General features: G+C 43.6%; 1 protein-coding gene across 4 annotated transcripts in view; it reads right to left on the bottom strand.

Moving 5' to 3' along the window:
- Positions 1-25,885, bottom strand: part of RYR3 (ryanodine receptor 3) — a 508,658-nt gene that overhangs the window by 271,708 nt on the left and 211,065 nt on the right. For all 4 annotated transcript variants that reach the window (XM_041743628.1, XM_041743630.1, XM_041743629.1 and 1 more), the window contains exons 4-8: positions 13,952-14,026; positions 11,601-11,679; positions 7,479-7,591; positions 6,466-6,565; positions 3,721-3,814 (exon numbers count right to left, since the gene is read on the bottom strand). In XM_041743628.1, the coding sequence (XP_041599562.1) occupies positions 3,721-3,814; positions 6,466-6,565; positions 7,479-7,591; positions 11,601-11,679; positions 13,952-14,026 (461 nt within the window). The remainder of the gene's footprint in view (positions 1-3,720; positions 3,815-6,465; positions 6,566-7,478; positions 7,592-11,600; positions 11,680-13,951; positions 14,027-25,885) is intronic.

The raw sequence follows: 25,885 nt of genomic DNA, 5'->3' as shown, positions 1-25,885 counted from the left end.
ACACAGACAGAGGGAAAAGCAGGCTCCCTGTGAGGAGCCTGTTGTGGGACTCAATCCCAGGAGCCCAGGATCACACCCTGAGCCGAAGGCAGACACTCAACCACTGAGCCACCCAGGCGCCCCGTGACCTACCTATATATGTGAATGATCCTTCTTGAAGAGTATATCTCATGAAGAGAGGTCCCACGTTACCCGGTATATGGAATCCAGACTCTTTGTAAGAATCTTGTGACCTTAGAGCAAGACTGATTACTCAACTGCAGTTAATTTCACTGATTTCACTCACTTAGACTCCTACTACAGAAGACTAGTGTTTACCACAACTGAGTCACTCTAGCCTCAGGAGGAAGCTTGATCTTCTCTACCTCAGGTAACCAATAGAGGTGAGGAGAAAATAGGTAATTCTTATTTTTTATCTGAAGAAGTACCATAATCATGAGTTGGTTAAAAACCAGCTTGGGAGTCAAGCAGACCTGAACCTGAGTCTGTTAGCTGTGTGACCTTGTCAAGAACCTTCATATTTCTATACTTGGCTTTGTCATCTGTAAAATTAGCCTAATTTCAGCACTTAGGTCACAGAATGGTTGTGAGAAGTTCCTGTGTTTTTTGATGTGCACAGACATGTTCGCAGATGTTAAAAAAAAATACTGTGTAGTGTGAATTTGTCCACATTGTGTTTAAATTCAGTTGTTTATATCATGCATAGAAAAACATATCACCTGGCACAGAAACACAATGAAACGTTACGTTAATAGTGGCCACCCCTGGGTGATGGGGATCATAGAACACTTTCTAAACCTTTCTCAAATGTATGTGTGACCAGGAAATAAGCAATACATGTGGAGAAAGAAACCCTGTGTGACTTGAGAGCTCTAAGTGCCCAGGCGTCTCTGTGCCAGATCTCAAACCGTAATGACATGGCGCTGACCTCCTAGTCACTCAACCTGGCTGAAGTTTTCACTCACACTTCTTACTCAGTGAGAACCGGAAGGGCCTCTCAGGTGAAGAGGGTGAACAGCTCACCCTAGGTCACAGGACTGCAGAACTCTCTCCCTCTGACATCTGGGGAATTCTCACAGGTTGGTCCCTCCCACCTGGGAAATGTGGGCAGCTTGCTCCATTAAATCCTATAGGGTTACAGAGGTTGAAACAACCTGTTCCCGTTCTCTAAAAACAATTATCCGAGGAGAGGAGTAGAGTGGGTGGTGAACTGAGGTGCTTTGAAAGCTGGGCTGACAGCTTAGCTGTGGCTGCGAGAGGTTAAGTGATGTACCCTAGGGTGCTTGACAAAGCCAGAGGGAGAGCCAAAGACCAGAGCTCAGGATGCTAGATTGCTGCTTTCAGGTTTGCACGCTGGGACTGTCGACCTCTCTACTCAGCCTGGATTTTAGGCTTTAGAAGGAATAAGGAATGATTTCCTCTGGAAAGTCAGCCCCCTCCCTATGGTATCACCTGCATGTCTTAAGGGCTGCTAACATCTTTTAGGGTGTTCTTGATTTCCTATTCTTCTGTGTTCCCCCAGATTGCAGTATTCCTGGCCACAATGGCCAGTTCTGAGGATTTACCTGATGACCCAAGACAATGAGGAGGCTTATCACTCACCTCACCTAGATGGCCAATGCCAAAGCATCCTCTTTTGATTGAGAGACCAGCTGATGTAAAAAAAAAATTCAGCTTCCAGTATAATGAATAGCTGCTTACTCACCCCTTCATGCTTCTTACAAAGTCTCAACTCCTTTATGCTTCCTTATAAAGGAAAGGAATGAGGCCCTTTTATCTGTGAATTTTTTCCCCTAAAATAGAAATGAGATCCTGCGGAATCCTCCACCAAGGGAAGGTCACCTTTGTCTTATTTCAATGATGGCATGCATGCCTGCTTTAGGGTGCTCATTTGGGGGAATTCCTCTCCATCTGTTTCTCTCTAGCACCTCCTTTCAAATATTTGTGAAGTCTTTCCTCTTACTCAGGCTCTTGTTCGAGTATTCAACAGGAATGACCACCAAATGACAAGCTTCTTCAAGCAGAGTTTCTGCCCAGGATGTGTCTAATTTGGTTCTAAGTTTAATGACAGGTGTGCATGGGGGAGTGGGGGAAGGAGGTGGATGTGCGGAGCAGGCAGTTCAGCGATCATACACAAGATTATCATTGCATTTTTTCCCCAAATTCCTGCCCTTTAAAGAAGAACTGGAATGGGAAGAAAGAACTGGTGTGTTCAAACGTATTCCATCTTAGAGTGCTACTCACAGTGCAAAGCTCACAGAACTTCAGGTCTTTCCCTGCAAATCTTCCCCTTAATGCACAATAAGATATTAAAGAGACATTATGTGGCCTATTGCATAATTTTGCTGTTTAAAAGAAAAGGAAAAGAAAAATCACAATTGAATAGGATCACATGACATTATTTAGGGTGGGGAATCCTTAATTCAAGGGAAACCAAGTCAGCCTAATGCCCTACTTCAGAGTTAGCTGTCAGTGAACTGGACCAGTGCCAGAGAGGCACTGAGTTAATTAATCAGGCACTTGCCACAGATCTGTGCTGCCCTAGGTCACATCTGGCTCCCATGGAGAGATATTCAGAGGACAAAACAAGTAGGAAGAGACTCAGAACAAGAGGGATACATAGTACCAATGCCTGGTGTCTAAGATGCACATTAACACGTTCAAGCACAGTGCTCTGCTCCTTAGGGTCCTTTTAGTTTATCAGATAAGGACCAGGCCCTGCCTGAGTGGAGAGTCAGCCACATGGCTCCTAGGCTGCCATCTGAAAGCAGCCAGCATGTGACCTGTGCCAGGAGCCTGACCTTGATGCTTAGTTGTGAGGATGTGATCCCATGTTTCTAATGAAGTGAAGGACATGCAGTTAACAAGGTTCCCCTAGGCAATACACAAAAACAAAGAATGTATTACATCTGGGAGATCACACCCGTCGCTGTCACAAATTCAGCCTAATTGGAATCCAATTTTTTAAAAACTATTTGTCACATTTCTATTTGCCACAGGGGCCAAGCTTTTTATGCTCTGCTCCTTTGATGATAAACAGACTACCAAGGGACCCTTCAATATGAGTTTAAGATCTGGATTAGAATCTTCCATCTTCTGGTTTTGAATTTTTGAAAAGCACTCATTGAGGAGTCAAGCAGAGGGCCACAGAAAGCATGACCCTCAGAAGTATCCTCTAAATGTTGCCCTTGGCACTGTCCCTGCTAAGCCCAGCTCCTTGGATTACTGATACTTGGTTTCTCCAATCCTATCTAGTAATAAACAAAACGAAATCACCAAACTCCACCTAAATGACTTATCATGTAAGAGGGGAAGAAGAGGGATCTGCCTTTGAAGAGTCTGGTGAATAATCTGTGTAAGTGTACAAACTCACTAGGATGAGGAGCCTAACCTGATCTTTATCACAGAATGGGTGCTTCAATCTACAGTAAATGCTACCAGAAATGCCTTAGGCAGAGGAGCAGTCAAGGAAAACAAAGGTACCAGCGAGCATTACAGAACTGCTTGCCCAAGAAGCAACGTGCTATTCAAGTATTCCTGCCAGCAAGCTCCTGGGCGCTGCCACTCATGTTTGACAAACTGATCCTGTGGCTGGAGGGAGGTCCATCCATTGACCTATGTTTACAGAATTTATCTGTGGCCACAGCCAAATGCAAACTCTTAGTCTGAGTCACCCAAGACGTCTAGGAAGAGGAGGAAAGGAGGAAGCTATTGGCTTACCTGTGCTGGGAATCATTCTGGTCTGTAGATGGTATCGTCAAACACTCATCATGACCATGGAAGAGACGTACCACGTGCCCACCAAGTAGGTATCCTAGTGAGAGAATTATATTCTACTATGAATTTATGGGAAACTTAGTGATGAGAACACCATGTTTAAAAAGGGTAAATAAATTCGTGCAGGTCTGAGTCAGTTATGGAAAACACCAAGAATGAAGCATTTGGAAAATGACAGATTCCACCAATTCTAGCCTCAGGAAGAAAACATAAGAAAGTCAAAACAATTCTAACATAGAAAGCTAAATAGGATTTCAGAGATGGCAAATCCAAAATCAAAACGTAGGGTGAAAATAGTATCAACTTCTATTATTAAAAGGAAAATGACATGGCTACTGTGAGGAAGATAAGGATTTTCCAGTTGCTTGGGATGAAAATACATCCAGCATGAAATTCTTAGATAGGTTCTCACAGTCTTGATGGATACATTTTGTGACAAAATCCCAACCAAATTGCAGTCACAATGAAGAAAGAGGATACTGGGAAGGACAGCAAACTGTTATTAAGAGCTGTCTTAGGAGAAGTTAGCTTTTGAATGCAGGTAACAGACACAGATCAAACCTGGATGCTCATCCCACACCACTGAAGGGAGGCGAAAGGTCATTGCACAATCCCACAGTGAATGAGCCACTATCAAGAAGCACTTAGCTTTCAGCATAAGGAATCTCAACAGCCATGGAGTTCTGAGGTGTATGGGAAACAAGGAGCTTCAAGGACATGAAAACCCGTTTAGTCTTCAAATAAGTTCTGAGCCTTAATTCAAAGAACATACTAGGAGAGGGACACCAGTCTGAGGTTTACCTTATACAAACAAATGGAATTTGTTATCACTTTGAGTAAAAAATTCTCTAGACTAGTCTGTTCTCAGGAGACATATGGACTTAAGATGCTCATGCCTGCATCAGGACTATTCTGGATGTTGAATTAACAGTAAGAATGAGAAATCATGCCCGAGGAGAAAGGGTTGTTTATCAGTGCATCTTGTACAAGGACAGTGTGATATTCCGAGTTCATTTTTTTTTTTGAAACCCAGTGAGATAAGTTCTTCTTAAACTCCCCTCAAATATTCAGAAATCTTTTCCCAATTTTCCTCTACCTTACTAATAGTTCCAGTTGTATATCCTTTTTTTTGCTTTAAAATAATTCAGGATATACTGTAGGGGATTTCTTAACAGGCAATTTATTTAGAAAAATTAAAACCTTCCATGATCATGCTCTTGATTAAACTGTCATCTCAGGTTGATGAGGCCATGCCCCCACTTGGATCCACCGTTTGCAGTCCTCAGCCTTTTCCAATCAATATTCTTCTATTCACACAGAGAAAACCGCCAAGTGCTGGTATATCACAGCTCTTCCTAATTGAACTCTATCAGGGCAATATTCAGGGAAGAAGGGTCATGATGAGGATCACTTATGCTCTCATGGCTGAAGTGGGCGTCTCACCAGAGGATGCTGAGAGGGCAGTTTCTGCCCGGCCAGATGACTCCAGTGATGAGCTACCCAGGCACTCACCACTTCGATAAGAACCTTTTTGACATGATTTGCAAACACTTCTAAATTAATCTCCACAAGTCATCTGTTGAAACTGAGAAATAATTTTATTCCTACCGTGAAAATAAAAAATTTAACATGGAGAAGATTCATTCAAACCTTCCTTGGGGAAGATTGAAACCCAGAGCTTCTTGATTCCTGATAGAAAGGGAATGACAACAGACTCAAGGTGATGGATTAATTTTCATGTAAAAGAAGAGGGCTAAACATAGCCTGCCTTTTAAAAGACTTCCACAAGTTGCTGAAAGAGTTAAAAATCTGTCATGTCTTGACTATTCAGCTTTGTTCTGATGCCTTCTGAAACTGGGGCAGTGCCTTGACACCTTTCGTTTTCCCTCTATTTTCAAACATCTTGTAGAATGTCTTTCCTAGTTTGAAATGAGTGGGCTCAGGATTAAAAATCTGGTTAAAGCCCTGGTATACGTATTTTTAAAAATTCTGATCTTGCTGTAAAGTGCTAGAATATAATATGATTAACCTATTGGTCAATGGCATTTGATTATTCTGCTCGGCTGTGACTTTACCCATGAGTAAGGTAAGGCCAGTGTATTTGTTCTATAACTTGAAAGGTGCATTGACTCTGCCTGGCTTCAAGAAATAGGATATGTTGAACAAACTTTGATGATCTTATTTCTATGGGAAAAATAAAATACTGAGAAAATTTTATTATTAAATGGCCCTCCATAAATACAGGTAAACACATGGAGAGAGTCCTTCTTCCACCTGTACAGAGAGATGCACTGGGGAGAAATAGCAACAGCATCAACCTCTTGAAAAATAAGCTCCTGTAAGGCTGAAGTTGCTGAGGCCTATACACTTATAATGAGTAATCATAAATGAAAATGAGAAGTCAGTGGGAGAGGGAGTGTCTATCCAAATCCTGCATGCATATAGCACTAAAGCAATGGTGGGCTCTAAAGGATTAAAAGGTATTGTCAGGAACACCCCCACATAATCAGAAATCAGGGCAGAAAATAAGCCACCCCCACATCAGAGAATGACATTCTGGTGAACTAAAATAATGCTAGCTGTGTAGCAAGACATTAGGCAGGAGCTGGGAAGCAGCAGAAAATGTCAATATATACAGCTCAAGACAGACTGGAAGGCTGAGGGCTGAATGCATGTAAAAGAGCACACCTTCTTCAATGCTACTTCCTGAGCACGTAGGGTGTACATTCCAGAGTGTTTGCATAAAAGAGGCGTCCACTTGTATGTTCCCATTTGATACTGAGAGATGCTGCAGCAGAAACAGAAATGAGACATGCTTTAAATCACCAGGCCAGTCCTGACAGAAGCAGCTCACCTAGAATCTCAAGGATTGAATTAAAGAGTCTCACTGTCCTCAGACTCTTTCCACATAGCCTGTGGGAGGCTGCTCTACCCCATCTAGAAGCAGCTTCAAAGTGGGACACTTTATTCAGGGAGAGGACGTTTCAGCTACAGAAGTGGCAGACAAGTGTTGACTTCATCCCCTTAGCTGGATTCCGAATTCAACAGGAAGTCACAAAATGTCTCATCTTGTTAGGAGAAGGGAATTCACAAATGGCAAAAATGACTCCCAACTTTTGGCCTAGGCAAAGTGAAATCTGCCCACAGGATTGGTGCTGAGAAGATTGAAAGCTTATCTTATCTCTGATGCTCCTCTGATATTTGGACACCTGAGGGTTTGATGTCAGTGACACCCAGCACCCAATCCCCAGGTGCAAAATCTCACCTGCACCTTTCAACCCTTGTGATATCCCACTCACCAAAACATTTTAAATTCTCCATTTTTCCAACATAAGCTTATTTTCCTCTACCCCGTTCTTTTTGGCTTGTTCTTTACTGGATAAGAGCTGAAAGCCATGTGAGAGATTTGTGGTTAAAGGTAGCTAATGTATAACTGGTTTTCTTAGGAAGTGCCAGGAAGTGCCTGTGGCACTTTATCGGGGTTGCTGAGCACAATGCCTTAATCTGAAAGGACAACTAACAGTTAAATTCCAGCCCCATGATAACATGGGCAGGGGAGAGAACTAACCACCTACCTCTCCAGTATACTGTGCAAAGGATTCTTATCCCACCCAACCTATTGTAGCTCAGTTCACTTTGGCCATTAGCTCCTAAAAGAAAATATTCTGAAAATGAAAAGATGACTGTTAGGAGGTACTTACAAGGTATCTTTCAGAGGACACGCTGACAAGGATGAGGTCATCACCAATTCGAACTTTCTCTCCCTCGGATCTCTGTTTGGAAGCGGGATGTATGGTCCACCAACAGGCTTCTCCTACATAAATGCTCCTTGAATTAGTCATTGTTTCATGGAATCCAGCCCCTAATTCTGTCCCTGTTCTCCTTTCTTCTGGTAACAATCCCTTAAGAGCATTTGCACACACATATACTGCTCCAGGCTTCAATCTCTAGCCCCATAGCCACTTGACTATGTCTATCACTTTTGTTTTCTCGAGTGACAGAAAGAATGTTTGGGAGAGAGTATTGGAGGCCAGAAACTATCGAAGCCTTTGAGTATTTTTAATACATATAGAAACATGCATTCTTCATAGGTACTAGAAATCTTTAAGAATTGACTTCACTGGTCTACTGACTACTTACACACTTTTATCTCTGCCATGCTTTCCATGAAACTACTAAATCAAGAGTGATTCTACTAAAAAATCAGAGATTTTCAAAAGGCCTAAATCTACAAAGACTAGGACGGCAGGTAAAAAGTTGATACCAAAGAAGAGAATGGACAATTTGGAAAAAGGAAAGCAGATAGATGCTTTTAGTGAAGAGAAAGCTAAAACCCAATTCTTTACAAAAGTAAGAAAATGGAGGAAAAGTTGATCTCAAGAAATAAAGCCATCCCTCTACATCTTTCCCAGAAAGTCTCTGGAACTAGATGTAAGTTACTTATAAAGGTAGCAGCGGAAGATGGGGTTGAAAATAGAATTGACTAGAAGCTATTTAGGAACTTTTATCTCCTGGTATCCTTTTTCTGTACCCTGCACAGCCAGCTGAGTCCTCCTCCTCTACTACCCTCCAGAAGATTAGGAGTTAAATCGACGGAATGACCAACCATCAAAGTTCTGGTTTTCTTCTTCTTTTTTTTTTTTTTTTTTTTAAGAATTTTATTTTATTTTATTTATGATAGTCACAGAGAGAGAGAGAGAGAGAGGCAGAGACACAGGCAGAGGGAGAAGCAGGCTCCATGCACCAGGAGCCCGACGTGGGATTCGATCCTGGGTCTCCAGGATCGCGCCCTGGGCCAAAGGAAGGCGCCAAACCGCTGCGCCACCCAGGGATCCCGAGTTCTGGTTTTGTAATACCAAGTGCTGTCAAACAAGAAAGTGAAAAGTATTGCTAAAAATAGAGAATCATTAGAGTTCTATGCCCTGATTAGGAAAACCCCAGCTCCATTCCCCTCTGCCTCCATTCCTCACACACTAGCTGGGTTGCCAAATCTCCCCTCCCCTCAAATTTAAGGTTTCCTCTTTAGGGAAGCCAAGCTACCCAAGATAAAACCTACTGCTGTGTTGGCATCTCCAGTGAGATGCCTAGTCCATGCCAGTTTAGCCAAAAGTAAGGCTGAACAGATGGCAAGCCACAGTCACACACAGTCAGGGTGTCTGGTCAGCTTCTACTGCCTTGATCTAAACATGAATGGCAACCAAGGATCGCCCAACATCTGAGCCAAGTCACTAACTTGAATGGCAAGAACATAACAGTGGGGAAAGAGAGTTGGAGAAAGCAAAGATTATGGAGAGCCAAAGAAAACTTTTTAAAAGTCATATATTTAATAATCTCAGAGAGGTAAGAAAAAATTACATTCATAAAGTAGCAATGAAAGTTCCATGAATGATCCCTTGGGAGAAAAATTCTTTGATTCTGAAAGAGAGAGAAAGAAACAAAAGGGTTATAGGATCAAGTTGAAAAAAAGTCTCCCCGAAAGAATGAATAGAAATGGATTAAAAATAGGAGTGAAGAGAAAATTAGAAAACCAATCTAGAGGATTTCCAGAAAGCATGAACCAAGAAAACAAAGTCAGGAATTAGCAAAGAAATAGTATTGAACTTTTCCCAAAGCTGGAAGACAAGCATTCAGATGGAAAAGGCCCACAGATTCCCCAGCGCAGTGAAGAAAGACCCACACCAGGGTCCATTTTCGGGAGACTTGGAACAAAGAGGATCCATGCCCAGATGTATCACTGTGGAGTTTCAGACAAAAGGGCAAAAGAGAAGATCTAAGTAGCTCTGAGAAATATAAACAGGCCATACACAAAAGATAAGGAATCTGAATGTAGAGGTCTCAAGAGCCAGGCCATAAGCTAGAAGAAAGGAAAGCCTTCATGATGTGGAGGAAGAAACATATTTCCAATGTAGAATATATGAATTACTTGGGAAGCTGGAATTAAGGACTTTTAGATGACAATCTACCTTCCATGGATCTTTTCTGTACAAGCTACTGGATAATGGGCTCCACCAAAGTGATGTGGTAAACCAACAAGAGAGAAAAACATGAGATCCAGGAAACGTGGAATCTAGGAGAGAGGCAAAGGAAATTTCCTGGATAATGATGGATGTTTCTAGAAGAAGACACTGATAGAACAGCTAATATGAATGAATCTGATCAGGGTAGAGTTTCAGTTCAACAGGACATTTTGGAATGAATCAATGATGGAGTCCTAGAAAATAAAGCAAACAATTTTTTTTCCCTTTTCTCAAAAAGTCTAAAGTCATTTTATCAATGTAAAAAGAATGGACAGACAGGACTTTTCTGGTTACATGCTCTAAGACTGACAGCTGGTTTATATTTAGAGGCCAACTTATAATCAGTGACTGTGCCTCTTTACACATTTTGTAATTGTTAGCAAAAGTTGACAACACCTTAAAGGAAATTATATTTTAAGAATAACACTTTAGCTAAAAGCAAAGCAACCTCATTTCAAATGCAAATATAATCTTATTTTAAGGGAAAAAATACAATGGGCCGAGGCAGGCCCACTTTCCTACTCTGTACAAAAATGAGAAGTGGAGAGATAGAGGTTTTCCTTGGGAATTCTCAGACACCCCTGTGTGTAATACCGAGATGGCAGGTGCACATGGTTTAAACTCTTCATTTTTTTCCTCTAGATATCTGGAAAATCAATTTGGATCATTCCCTTATGAACTGACACAGTTTTGTGACAATGGCATGGACTTTTGTCCTTTGACTAGCCAACAATGGCATCTCCCCTCCTATTTGGGGGAAATGTCATGATATTAAAGACCGTACTCAATTTAGACTCTTCCTGTAGTGTGACCTAGGATGTTTTCTCTTCTCTGGACTCTATTTGTTACTGTCCATTTTCCAAGCCTTGGGTTTCTACTTTACTATTTTTTTTTAAAGATTTTATTTATTTATTCATGAGAGACACAGAGAGAGAGACAGAAACAAAGGCAGAGGGAGAAGCTGGCTCCATGCAAGGAGCCTCCCGTGAGACTCAATCCCGGGTCTCCAGGATCACACCCTGGGCTGAAGGCGGCGCTATACCACTGAGTCATCTGGGCTGCCCCGGGGTTTCTACTTTAAAGCAGGTTCTACCCAACGGTCTCCCAGTAAATTCTCATTCTGCTTGAGTGAACCTGAATTAGTTTCTGCCATTTGCAACCAAGAATCTTGATTGACATGTAGCTTAACCTGTAAATGGAGCACAAATTCCATATACATTGCTCTTGCTGGATGGTCAGATTACCTATGAATAGTCCCAGCCACAGAGAGCACCCAACACCCCAAGACCAGCTGTTACTCTGTTGGATAACTGCAGATATTACAAAGTGGTTTTCTTCATTGAGGGGAACTATGCCTCCTTTCAACTTCTATTCATTGCTCCATGGGTCTATGCAGTGACCACAGCAAGTCAGACCTTCCTTTGGTATCGTAACTTAAGTATATGTAGTTATATTGGTCTCTGTTCTTCGTTTCTGGTTTCCAGGGAGAACCTGTATCATCCCGGTCACCATCTTTCTTAGGATCCACCTCCTAACTGTCAATATTTTTGACTGAACTCAAAATAAAATGCAATAAAGCCAACATTTCCCGAAGTATATGACTGCAGTGAAAGCATTATGTTCTCCTTCACTCATAGTTCCTACGTCTCTATCACACATTGTTTCTTATTCTCCTAAATTTTACTAGACCTCTCTCTTGACCTCACTGGTTGGTTGGCTTGGAATCCCAAATGAAGAACATACTCAGTATCCTTAAGCCCTTCGCCGAGACCCCCGTGAGCAGGAGAACTGGGTATGTGGACTTACCTGTAGCATGTTCCCGTAGACCTACATCAAAGGCAAGTTTATCTGTCTGGGATCTTGATGTGGTCAAACAAGTTAGATACTGTGAAACAAAAACAGATGCTAGTGAAGTCACACGCTTCCATGAGGTCCTGGCACCTCATCACTAGTTGGTTTCCAGTTGTCAATTCCAACACTGAGCTATTGAATAAAGGACTTATTCATTGTATTTAGTGGTATATGACACCTTTGAAATATACCTTTATAGTATATTTAAAATCTCAAAGATGTTCTTATCTGATGACCCAGGGATTTAGCTTCTAGGACTATATGCTACAAAAATAAGTTTGAAATTAGTATCTTAGCATATTTAATAATATGCTTTAGTTCAAAGATACCAAGGGACTTTTAAATTGGAGACAAGATAAATGGAATATATACAACCAATAATAATGGAAAGGCTGATAAATGTTGGCATTTCATTTTATGAAATATGTTGCCATTAAGAGTTTATCAAGAGTGTGTCACAGCATGGAACATACACAACATAGCACATTTGCACAGGTAATAGGTATGAAAATTTAAATGCCTGGCCACTGGGCTAAAAGGAATTACACCAAACTGATAACTGAAGTTGTCTTTGGACAGTGGGAAGGACCATGATGACTTCCCTCACTTCTATTTATTTTGTTTTCCAAACTTCCTATGAGCTTCGGAACTTCTCAGTGTCTAGGCTTTTTTTTTTTTTGCCCCCTAATTATAAAAATACATGTGCGTAAAAAAAAAACATACATGTGCGTGTAAAACTTAACAATGATATTTAAAATAATTTATAATGGGGGGAGGAAAAAACCCATGGCCTGTTCCTTGCCTCCTTTACTGACAGGCACAATGGCTGGTTTTGGAATTCGACTGGCTGGTAGATCAGCACTTAGAATGTACTTTCTGAATTCTACTTTTACTTCTCTGCAACAGGAAAATGGAAAACCATTGCATTGTCCAAAGTCATATTTCACCAGCTTCAGTCTCAGAGCTGCTCCTAGAAAGAACTACCTAGTATAGAGTTTATGTTAAGCATGAGTTGGATTTTTGGGAGATGGGGGACAGTAAATCTAATATTAAATAACATAATCCTTCAGCTCTCTACCATGCTGTTAGCCTGAGTTTTCAAATGTGTAAGTGTGCCGTTTGAAGTTTCGTTTAGGTCTATTTAGATAGGAGAAGAGAAGTATTAAGGGTTGATTTACTCCATGGATAAGCACGGGGTTCTGAAAAATACACAATCACTTCTCAATTCTAGACATCAGGATACAAAGTTTCCCACTTTCTAAATGCCCCTATCTCCTGCTCCAGTAACCTTCCATTTGGTCACTTTTGTTCTGTGTCCTTTGCCATGAAAGACTACAACAGATGAATGTTCAGGCTGAAAAGGTCAACTTCTTACCAGTTCTAAGGGGGAAAAAAAAAGCTGCAATAAATAAATTATTTAAGAGGAAGCTGCTGCTCCAGTTGCAAACGTGACAGTTCAAGCTTCGAGATGAACTTTGCAGCATACTGCAGGTGTAAACGTGTGAAAATGAAGTCTTGAATTAATGTAACATTTTCCACTAGGGCCAGACAAAGACCACAAGCCTTCCTCACACTGAGAGCAAGTGACGATGACAGATGCAGGGACAGGAGCAAACATGATGAGAGCTGGCACGTCTTAGGCTTGATTGGGATCACGATATTCTCCTTACTACATCCTGCCAAAGATCTACAGCATCTGTATTTTCACAAATTGTACTGGCCTAAAACTTGAACAATTTCCCTCAACTTGCATTGGGTTATCCCCATTTTGGTTCTAGAGCCCTAATTACTTAAGCCTGATGAGCTTTCTGTGACTGCCCTGGTCTTCCTACTGCCTCTGGATTAACAGGATACCTTCTAGTTATATCCCAGGCCTCACAGCAGTGGATGCCATCCCATTTCCTATAGCTAGTAAAAGAGTTGAAATTCCACAAAAATCTTGTTTGATTTTTTTTCTCCCCTATCCTGGTTATCCTTGTATGCTCAGGAAATCAGTTATTTCATGGTTTATTTCTTCATTGATTCAACAAGTATCTGTTGAGCATCTAGGATGTCAAGGCACTGTCCTCAGTAGGCTCAGGCTTAGTTAAATTAAAAAAAAGGGACACGGGTGGAGAGGAAGACGGTCAGACGTTAAGCAAGTACAAGATGCAACCATGAGAAAGCAATGGGAAGCCCATGTACTCTGATGGTTCCCATTCCAAGTGATTCCCGTCCTTACGGTAACCTGGCCACCTGCTGGCTTCCCGAGCTTCCTGCCCCCTCCGCGCCCCTCCTCAGGGCGGAAGCAGACCCCAGGGGCTTACCATGCCACTGAAGGAGTGTCGCAGCAGAACCGCGTGGCCGTACAGCAGCGTCCGGTGGCCCCCGCCTTGGGCCGCCTGCGGGAGGGACGGGCACGCTGTCAGCCGGGCACGCGTGGCCCCTCTGACAGCAAGGGGGGCAGGCACTAGGGAGGACAGGCTACGAGGGAATGACCCACTGCAAAGCTCCCAGAAAATTCCTTCGAGAAGCGAGTGGCCAGCCTAGGGGCGTGGGGAGACTCGTGACTCCAGCCATGCAGCGTCCTCGGGGTGGGTGTGTGGGGCCACACTTGGTCTGGGACAGCCCTGGCTGGTCAGCGGGACCCTGAGCTCTTCTGCCAGAGGAGGTACCGCTTACCTTCCTTTGAAACTTCTCAGAAGCGTTCAGAGTGAGAGAGAGAAACAAATGTGACATGACTCTAGCCTAGTGACAGGAAGCAGCTTGGGGGTGGGGGCACGCAGTCACAGTCTGTTCCCTCAAGATGCTCGGCCTCCTGCCCCATCCCTTACACGGCTCCCACCTACCCGGGTTTCACCTTCCAGCTCAGAAACCCAGGACTCTCAAAGGGCAACCGGTGAGGCCCCTGCAGACCCGACCCGGTGTTGAGGCCCCTCCCGGCACCTCCGCTGCCTCCTCAGCAGCCCCACCTGGCTGTTCACCGGGTGGCAGGCCCACGCAGGAGGAGCGGCGCAGGACAAGGGGCAGCCCGACAGAAAGCCACCGTATCTGCTCCTCTCCCTTAGCTGCACACTGTCACCATCTGAACCGAACAGCGCACAGTATGAAGCGGTTACCTACTGTGGGTGCCCCTCAGTTAGTAACACGGAAAAACTGAGATCTACCAGAAATCCCAGCATTTTTTGGCATCAACTTTTTCAATTTCTACCTGAATCTCTTTCTATCCTGCCACCCTTCCCTCAGAGACGGTCACACGGTATTGATCGCACACCCCTCTTAGGAAAAAAAAATATTTAAGCACAGGAGCCTCCATCCCTAAATACGCACAAAAAGCATCCAAAGTCTGAGAAGAAAATCAATCATAGAAATTCTCACAATTCCCTCTATACGCCAAGGGCACCTGTTAGGTACCTCATTTTATTTCAATCTGCAGACCAGCGGCCCCAGGGGCTGGCTTGAGGTGCTGCTTCCCTCCTGCACCTGCCCACCCGCCCTCTGTCCCTCGGAACAATGAGCGACGAAGGGGAAAGCCGGTGTGGAGAGAAGGCACAGGCCTGAATAACAAGGCCTAGGGTAATTTTATTTCAACTCTATTTAGATTAAAAAAATTGCCTTGTCAAAGAGATCATTTTTTCACGTCATACCAGGAGCCTAAAGAAAGGAAAAGTGATAGACTTGGTGTCGTGTTTTTTAAAAAGCTGATAACCGCTCATCAATGTGGCTGTACTTTCCTCCCAGTGACGGAGATATTCAAGAGCTCCTGAGACTCCCATAGGGTGCAGGAGTTAAATGTTCTTTGTCCCCTTTCTGCATTTCTTGAAATCATTCGATCTAACTTCAGTTGCTGTATTTACAAACATGTCAACAGCTACGTTAAAATTAGCCAGACCGAGTGACTTTTACAGCGTCAGTCTGATTATTTTCCCTGCACATCTGTGATATCCTAAGTTAACTGGCAGTGCACGACAGCCTAGGTGCGGGTGTGTACTCCCAGACCAGGCCTGCGTCTCATCTGTCCCAGCGTGAACCATGGGTCACACCCTCGCCTTTGTGCCCATCACCGCAGCGAGTAATCTTAAAAGGAGTCAAGCGTTGCCGGCCACACAAGGTGGCACAGGAGAGCTCGTGCCCCTCCTCTCCTCTGGCACCGCTGCAACCGTCTCCTGGCTCTCATGTCCTTTGTCATGGTGCCGACAGAAAAGTAGAGAGGCTACGTGCAGATGCCCCACTGGGACTGAATGGGACAGCGGGGTGCAGAACCCTGTAGAACCCGAGAGGCTTCACATCCTGCCTCTTCCCTCCTCTAGGGCAGTGCCTCTGTGCTGGTGGCACACCCGCGGGCTAGAGCAAAAGCCCTGGACCTGGCTCTGTAGCACTTGCTTCACTGGGCTCAGGAGGAGCCTGGGAACTGGCATTTCTGTCAAACTCCAGGGCACAGGACTCCAGTGTTGCTGGCCCAGCGATGACACCTCGAGAGCCACTGCCTCAGGGATGATGCGACACCAGTGCCTGGAAGAGTAAGGAGCTTTCTCTGCAGAAGCTTTGGTGATCACCATCCTGGGGAGCTCTTCTGGGCACATACCACACAGAGGTGCTTTATGTGACTTTACAACTCATCCTCATGGCTCTACTAAGTGGGAATGATTCCCTCCATTTATAATGTGAGGAATTTGAAGTCCAAAGAGGGATGTGGAGGTTGGGCGGGAGGAGGGGAAGCAGACTTCCAGTTAACTCCAGATCTCGAGCTCATCTCTCTGTCGTTTCTGTATTGTATTCATTCACCTACTGTGTACAAAACCAGTGTACAAAGTAAGCAGGGCAGCAGGACAGAGAGCTACCTCCTCTGCTCCTAGAGGAAGGTGAATTGCTACAGCCGAGATTCAGTGAGCACCGAGCATACAGTAGGCACAAAACTAGGCAAAGTGCTATATGCGAACGATCTCGTTTTATACTTGCGGTTAGTGCTGTGACGCATCTACAGTAGTTCTCTCCGTTTAACAGCAATGCACGTGGAGGCTCAAAGACGTCACATAATGTGCACAAAGTCACACAGGCTCCAAGTGCACAGTCGGGATCTAACCATATGCTGTGTCTCCCCCCTGGTAGTCTGGTCTACAAAGACTTATGTATAAAACAACAACAACCTTGCTACAAATAGGAGACCATCTTCCTGTTAAAAGAGGTAAAGACAAAGAGCATTGGGATAGGCCAGGAAAGTGTTGAGGAACGGCTTTATGGATAAGGTTGTTATCCTGACAGGTGGGAGGGCTGAGGACCAATGATGGTAGGAGAGAGGAGCCCACAGGAGCAAAGGCCTGGAGCTGGAGAGCACGAAGTGCACATGGGGACTCGCAGAGTTTTCTTTTCTTTTCTTTCTTTTTTTTTTTTTCCACTGAGTTTTCACAACTAGCGCTGAGGGCGGATGAAATGGGAGGGAATGTCTGGGGAAAAGTCAGGGCACAAGCGCAGGGCAGTCTGGTTACAAAGGGGCACAACGGGCTGCTCCCAGTGAACGGGACCCTGCTGTAGGTTTGGTTGGTTTGATTTTCCTTACTGAAGCAGGTTCTTTTCTTTCAGATTTTATTTATTTATGAGAGAGACAGAGAGAGGCAGAGACACAGGCAGGGGGAGAAGCAGGCTCCATGCAGGGAGCCTGATGCGGGACTCGATCCCAGGATCCCGGCCGGGGTCATCGCCTGAGCTGAAGGCAGACACTCAACCACAGAACCCCCCGGGGTCCCTAAAGCAGGTTCTTTTTTAAAGAAGTGCCTTTTAACATACGTTTGGCAGGTGACCCTGACTGCACAATGTGGAAGAGCTAGAGGCGTCAAACCCTCGGCACAGAACTAATGGTTCTTTCAGTTTCCATGACAACATGGGAACATGGATCACAAACCTTGGTGTCGTCCTTCCCTCCCTGTCCCTCCATCATGCCCCACAGTCGAGCCGGAGCACCTCTGTGCCATCTCTGGAATACATCCTTCCCCCAGGGGTTCAGTGGCCCCCTGCCGCCGGTGGCGTCCCCGCTCCCCACGCCCTATTGTGGTGGGACCCGCATGGCAGCTGTAGCCACCCTGTCACAGCGACCAGCCACACGGAAGGGCTTTCTAGTTGGGCTTGCCCCGCTGTCACCAGGCTTGGCAAGGCCCTCACCGTGGCCTCTGAGACCCGGCTTCAGGACCCGGCAATCTCTCTCTGCGAGAGGCCAGACAGTATTTTAGGGTTTCTGGGATACACGTGGTCTCCTTCATATGGTCTTTTTTTTATTCCAGACAGCTTTTTCAAGACTTTAAAACTGTTCTTTCCTAGAGCAAGCCCCCACCTGGGGATGGCCACCGGACCCGGCTGCTGGGCCCCACTGTCCTGGGTTGGGTGCCCTTCCCTCGGCAGGTGTCACCTACCACCGGTGCGCTCCCCCACCCCACCTCTGTTCGGCCTCCCAGGCCTCCCTCTAATTCAGGCTGCAAGGCTCCCTCCTGCCACAGGGCTTTGACACACAGGCTCCCCCACCCAGAATGCTCTTCCTCCTGCACCCTCAAGACCTCTGCCCAGCATTCAGTTCCGAGCTCCCAAATCTCATTAGAGGAGCATTCTCTGATCACCCCTTCTAAAAGAAAAACCACCCTTGCTCCATCACAATTTGCTGCTGTATCATTTCTTGAGATATTTGTTATTAGCTGATGTGAATCCATGTTATTTTTGATACGTACCCATCCTCTGCCACTCCCAAGGATGTAAGCTCCAGGAGTCCGTGGTGTCCCCTGCCATGTCAGCACCACCTTTATCGGTGCCTGGCAAGGAGGAGGCACCCGTGCGCATCTTTCCCGAATGGATAAATAATAATCACACAAAGTGGTTCTTTTGTTTCCCTTCTACGGATGGAAAAAAGAGAAACTTCCCCATCACCGGCTTGTAGGCAGTGAGCTCGGATTTGAGCCCGGGTCAAACTACACGTTCTACTAACTCTTTGCGCAATTTGACTTCAATAGTGGAATAATACGCCGGGAAAGATGTGATCTGCTATACAGAGCACTGCGCGGTCCCGGTGATAGGGGACCCCAGGCCCCAGGACGGCGCGGCCTCTTCGGGATGGCAGTCCTGTGTCGCCACAAGTGACCTCCACTGTCATCAGGAGCAGGAGGACCTTGTTTGGTGCCACCTCCCAGGACAGGGTAGGCACAGCTAGGCTGGCAAAAGCACCCTGATGCCATGTCCAGAGGAAAAAATGTTCCTCTAGCTTAATTTGATCATCTTGCCTGTAACGTTAAAGTTAATTCCACCACGGACTTTCCATTTGATGGTTAGTTACCAGAAGACAGTGCCGCCCAGGGAGGTAAACCTGAGATGGCAACCAACACTGGGTAACGGGGCTTTTCCCCAGTCACACGTAGGAATTTCAAGACCATGAGATCTCTAAGCTACCTTCCTTTATAACCTGGAACCCCAGTTCCTCTTTGGGGGGTCCCAGACTCGGGGAGGGCTCTTTGGTGGAGGTAACATAACCCACGAAAGGCTTCAGGGGCCCCCTTCTGGGGACAGCGTGAAGAGCATGAAATCACTTATTGGATGTGGCTGTGCTTACTTTCATTTCCCTTTCCTTCCCTACCACACTTCTGTCCTATCAAAGAAAAAAAAAGAAAGCCTTTCTAGAAGGTCACAGAGCAATATTCCCTGAGCATGGGAGAGGCCCTTTATATTGCCTAGGACAACTGCATTTCCTTCAATACAAGTGACAACCAATAATGATGCCATGTAAGTGCAACAAACAAACAAACAAAACCCAGTAACACCCAACAGTATGAACAAAAGCAGGTAACTCAATATTTTTAGTTAGAAAGCATACCCAAAGATTCTATTCATGACTGTTAAAAAAAATTCAAGTTTTAGGAATTGACTTAGATGAGTCAAACCCTCAGAATGAAACCACAAGCCTTTATTCTATAAAATATAATTTGATTTGGTGGAATAGAAAGGTATACTTCGTTACAGAATAAGAATACCAATATTTGTAAATGCCTATTATTCTAAATTTAGCTTACAGATTTAACACAGTTTAAATGAATATTCCAATAGGGTATTTTGGAAGCTAACAAAATTGCTATAAAAGCATTGAGGAAGATCCACAGGAAATATAAAAGATTCTGGATGGATAACAGAATTAAATATTTCATTTTAAAATTAAATTCTAGAACAACTGATATGTAATAGAATGGTCCACATTCTTTTACAGACCTACTACTTATCTGTGCTTTGAAGTAACAGATGCACTCAAAGAACACAAAAAACAGATAAGATTGTACCAAGATCACCCAACTTCAGAACCCTGGAAACAACATTTAATGACTTGCAGAATACTTTGTGTCACTGTGACACATGGGTAAACATCTTGTCCAGATGTAAGAAAAATACTAAAGCCTCAAATAAAGAAAGAGGCAAAGGATATGAATAAATGATTCCTATCAGGAATAAGATTAAAACACATGGATGGGATTTTATCTCTTCTAGTAATGAAAGGAATGACAACTAAAGCAATTCTTATACAACATTTACATCGACCAAATTTGTGGGAAAAAAAAAAAAGGGAAAAAAACAATGGTGCCAGAGCTGCAATTTAGCTGGTGTGATCCTGTCCAAGGTGACACCGAGTACAGCCTCCTGACATGGCAATGTGGTAACGTATAAAGAAGCCATAGAGAGGTCCATGACCTGTGCTATAAGTCGTTCCACTTCCAGAACTAGTTCAAGAAAAGCAAAAAAGTACACACACTGTTGTGATAAGAGCATTAGAACGAAGGCAAATGAAACATCTGGCAAGGGCCTAAATATCCAACAGAAAACTGTTATCTAGTACATCATGGGCTTTCTGAGGATGTTGTATCCTGCAGCCATTAAAGACGACAACTGAGGAGACCAGAACGCAAGATGCCTTCAGCTGTTAGGTATATGCAAGAACGGTAAGGAAATGTATAAAAATGAAATAGCCATTTAGTTGGTTGCAGAAGCATTGGAGACTTTTCCAAAATTTTAACACTACTATCACATAGTTTAAATAAAAAAAATTCATGTGTGTTGGGGGCAATCGCTGTTGCATGTGTTTGGAGAAGTGGGGTGCCCTAAAAGTGTTTTGTATATTCGTTAAAACTGCACTGCTTAAGGGTATCATTGGCTTGCCAGATTCCTCAGTAAATGCCTTTCCCTGCCTGAAGGGCTGATGGCAAAGCACAGCAGCATGCCTTCCTTTTGGCATTGATCCAGGGTCTAGCTCTTTCCTGATGGCAAGTATTAAATGGAAACCCAGGGAGTCAACCTTTTTCCAAGACCCTCTAATCCCCTCCTAGTTCCCTCGGGCCCAGCTCCAGACTCCAGAGGAAGAAAATCTCTTGCCATAGAAACTCACTCCTCCTTGAATCCTCAACATGCTGGTTCTTCCGACTGCACTTTGAGGATCCTTCACCTTAGATCCCATCCTTGTTCCTAGACACTTGGTTTTTCTAGTCATCTAAATTCCCTTACTATGTGTGACATCCTGAAGAGCCCATGAAGGCCACCAAACACTTTTCTTGACCGCCTATTGTGGATCAGATACTTTGTACTCTCTGCTGGGTAACTGCCAAATCTAGCTTTTCCTGGGCTTCTCCCTCTTGGCATACAAAAACTCTACAGAAGCACAAGGGACCATTTCTTTTAATTTGACACATTGATTTTCCATTTGGATTGGGATGGTTAATATGGATCTAAAATACATAGGGAGCCCAGACCAGTGGCTACAGAAAGCCACATGTTCAGGGCAGAATCCCCTGATCAAGTGAGTCTAGGGCAACTCAACCAGGGCAGTGCAATCCTTCAACTTAAATGTACTTGAAAGGAAGCCAAATTCTTGGGATTGTTTGGGGGCCTCTTGGGATATTGTTAAAAATGGAAATAATGAAATAGAGTTTTAATGAAGTTTAGGAAAGAGGAGGAAGAGGGTACCCTCTGACAGCCCCACTTTCCCAAGTTCAGTGACCGTGGCAGTCTCCTCAGTTGCCTTTGAAAAACAGGCCCGCGTGTCAGAAGCTGTGAGGTGCAACAGGACCCCCAAGAGAAACGGCTGGCTGAAAGCTGTGGCAGTCACTGCTCTTCTGCTAAGTGCTCTTGCAGCAAGGTAAGCAGGGAGGTGGGACTCTAGGGAACCCCATCTCCCATACTCTCAGTGTTTTCCCCTCTCTTCATCTCACATCACAGGCCTGAAGAACAGAACCCTCCAAGAGCTATGCCTAAAAACAGGCTATTCTCCATTATTTCATTTTTTAAGTAGGGAGGATAATCAAAACCAGCACTCCATCCCCAACACCTACCACCAATGCTGAATTTACCATTCCCACAGTCTAGAATTCATTCCATTCAGCCAACCTGCCCTCTTAAAAGCACCTCGAATTATTTGTCCTGGGTGGGAAGCCTCTGGCAATCTCATTTTTGTTCAGGTCATAACTTTCCCAGCCACGTGGAAGTATTTTGGTACAAAAAGATGAAAGGCCACAGCCTGATTTGAGAAACTAAGTTCTGGGTCATGAGCATCATCTATAGCTAGAAGCTGCACAGCAGGGAGGTATGCTGTTCCAGGAAAAAGCCCCTCCTACACTGATGTGGCCCAAATCTCACATGGATTTTAGTAAATAAAATCCGAAAGATGGCTCAGATGAGCTGGGGATTGCAGAGAAGCTTCTGTGGTGACCCAAAATTTCTTCTTTCCTGTGAACACTGAAACCCATGAAAAAAAGAGTACTTGTCTGGTGCAGACTTAAACTCTGAACAGCCAGCTGAAGACAACTGAGCAATCTCTCCTTTCAAGTCTCTAAAAATAAGTTTTTGATCCATGAGAATCTATGTAGACGTGTACAATCATTTCCTCTCCCCTCTCTCCAATCCATGCAGTTTGGGGAAAAAATCCAATTGCTTTGTGAGGTTCCCACCAGGGCCAGGATTTCACAAACACATGTGTCTGAAACAGGAGGATAAGCATTCTCCATGGAGGGGAAAGAACTGGCTGTTGGGATGCCTCCAAATTCAGCAGAGGGTCATTCTAGATACATCTGTGCTTTTCTTTGAACATAGATTTCCCAGGGAAACCTGACAGCCAGAATGGCAGCTCTAACACATGTTTCTTTTTATGGTATCTTTTAAGAGAACAAATTGACAGGAGATATTTGTCAGGGTAGTAATGACATTTAGACTGATAGCAAGTATACTTTGGAAAGAGGTGAAGCAACTATCTTTTTTCCTTTGAACTCATATTTCCCCCTTTGTCCCATAGAAGACTAACAGACTTCCAAGAATCTGACATTGTCAACTTCATTCTTTACATAAAAGAACCCCAACTGTCAGATTTGTTTTCCACTCCCTGCTCTGGTGTTTATTGGAACCACCCACGCTCATCACTCCTCTGACCTCTGATGAAACGGAGGACCCATGGCCACACAGGGTCAAGACTAAGCTCTCTGCCCAATCATGGCCTTTCATCCCAGCTAACGTACCCTGAATATTTTCTACCAAGCGTTTAACATCTGAAAGGTTAGATTACCTTGATATCTAATCTATTTCTCTAAGAAAAAAAAAAACTGTTCATTTTATGGATAATAAAATAGGAGTAAGTTTTTGTATCATAAAACCGCCATTGAGTCCTACTGTGTGCAAACACTTTTACCCATGTGGGCTAAGAGGCTGAAAATGAAATCAATTCTATTTTGATCTTTGATCCTCCTTCCTTTCTTTCTCCTGTACTCCTTAACCTATTTTTTTTTCTCTCTCCTGGATGTCTTTTCATTTCTTGTACCAGCCCCAATTATGGTCTTGCTGGACAGAGATCAATTCATCCTGTTCTCTCTATATCCATACAATATGCCCAGGGCCATATATCTGAGCAAAACACACACACACACACACACACACACACACACACACACACACACTTTCCTTGAAGCAAATGAAGTGGTCTTGGGTGGAGAAGCTGATTCCTAAGAGTTCCGTGTGTATATGGCCTGTGTAAGGATAGGAAGACAGGTGCCCCTAATACCTTCAATCTGTTCTGCTCTGAGAACAAGAGCACAAACCTTTTAAAATCTTATGGACTGATTCCAGACAAATAATCTTCAACCCACCTATTAGAATCACCAGTAAAACATTAAAAATGAAAACATAGCAAGTGAAACAAACAAAACCCCAATAGCACAAAAAGGCTGGGCCATTCCTTAAGATTCTCATTTGAGAATGAGAATGAGTGCAGGGGGCTGTGCTCTCAGGTGGCTTTGATGTACAGCCAGTCTTGATAATCACCCCTCTGGGACTCCTCAGCCACAGTGGAGCCTTCATCTAAGTAATTTATGGGATATTTACAGTCAGTGAGTACTTCTCTGTTCTCAGAACTGTCCTTCTGGGTCTGTGACTGATTTTCTTTTTAGCATTTCTCCAGAACCCCATTAAAGCAAAGAACAAATATGGTTGCTCCCCCTTGTCCTTGATAGCTTTGGTCAAACTAAAAACTGACTTTCTGTGCTTCTCTGTCTCTGAGTATTGTTGCCAACTCTGTGATAGGTGGAAAGACAAAAACCCCCACTGCAACATATGTGTGGTGAGTCCCACCACTGGCCACCCCTAGACCACCTCTCTTCACCATGTTGCAAAGATCAGTGCCACTCTCCCTGAACTTCCTCATCCATATTCTAGCCTTTCATCCCCACTAGCCTGGACTCCACCAGACCTGGGAAAAAACAGAGTTTAAGGCAAAGAACAGAACAGGTGAGTAGGAAGGTCTTTTACTTTTCTTCTCTTACTGCTGGGTCATTCTTCCCCCTAGTCAGTCACCCCTCTGCTCTGTTTTCACTCTGGCTTCTGTGCTTTATGGGTCCCCTGACCCAAAGGGTACACTTCAACATTTTGCATTCTTATTGACAATGTTCACAATTTATGATTTTACAATTTAAAATTTTTATGATTTGTGATTTTTTACTTTTCCATGTCTGCAAGGTTGGTATGTATGAGAGATGCTCTGAATCATTCAACACTGGAGCAGCGCTATCTACATGGCTTCCAAAATCCCACCTTGCAGAGATCTAGCTTAGGTCTAAGTATCCTAGCCATCAATTAGCTCTCTGTCGAAGAGAAAAATAAAAGTGTTTTTTTGTTTGTTTTTTAAAAAGAGTTCTTCTCTGTTGATCTGTGAATGGAAGCCAGGAAACAGAGCAAGAACCATCAGATCTGTTTTTCTCCCCATTGTCCAGGGAGTAAATTCATCACACTGACACTGGAAGGATAACCTACTAAGAATGGCAGTAAAAACCCAACTTTCCTTGAGCTGCAAGAGCAGCTTTGTTGGGCAAGGGAAAGGAGAGATATTAAAATTAGCAACAGTGATCTGTGAGAGGACAAGGGGAGCAGCTCAGAAACATGGAATATGGTTCACAATCTGAACCAAAAAAAATAAAACTAAACTTCAGTTGGGCTGACATTTGCCTCCTTCGATAGCTGGAGGAAAACCAATCAATCATTTCCCAGTGGGGTTGGTAGTTAGCATCAATGTAATGTGGTGACTTGGTGCTGAAAATAATATTACAAACAATGAATTGTCTGAAAAATAAAGAAAAAGGTCTCATTTTGGTACAATAGTACCAAAAATAATAAAAATAGGAATAAATTTAACCAAGGAGGTAGAAAGTTCTTTACACTGAGAAGTATAAGACATTGACACAAGAAATCAAAGATGATACAGACAGATGTAAAGGTATCCTGTGTTCATGGACTGGAAGAATATGGTGAAAATGTCTCTACAGCCTGAAGTCATCTATAGAGTCAATGCAATCCCTATCAAGATTCCAATGCATTATTCACAGAAGTAGGAAAAAAAACACCTAAAATTTATATGGAACCACAAAGACCCTATATAGCTAAAGCAATGCTGGTAGAGAACAAAGCAGTGGGCACAACACTTCATGATTTTAAGGTTTATTATAAAGACAAAGTAATCAAAACAGTACAGTACTGGCATAAAAACAGATATACATAGGCCAAAGGAACAGAATCGAAAGCTCAGAAATAAACCCACACATACACACTCAGCTAATACTTGTCAAGGAGCCAAGCATACTTGATGGAGAAAACACAGTCTGTTCAATAAAGGATGTTGGAAAAAGTAGATATTTAAATGTAAAAGAACAAAACTGGACCTCTGTCTTACAACACTCACTAAAATAAACTCAAAATGGATTAAAGACTTAAATGTAAAA

Source organism: Vulpes lagopus, chromosome 2 (assembly GCF_018345385.1).
Source record: "Vulpes lagopus strain Blue_001 chromosome 2, ASM1834538v1, whole genome shotgun sequence".
Classification (NCBI taxonomy): domain Eukaryota; kingdom Metazoa; phylum Chordata; class Mammalia; order Carnivora; family Canidae; genus Vulpes; species Vulpes lagopus.
Note: the sequence above shows the minus strand (reverse complement) of the source record. Positions and strands in the feature narration are given on the sequence as shown.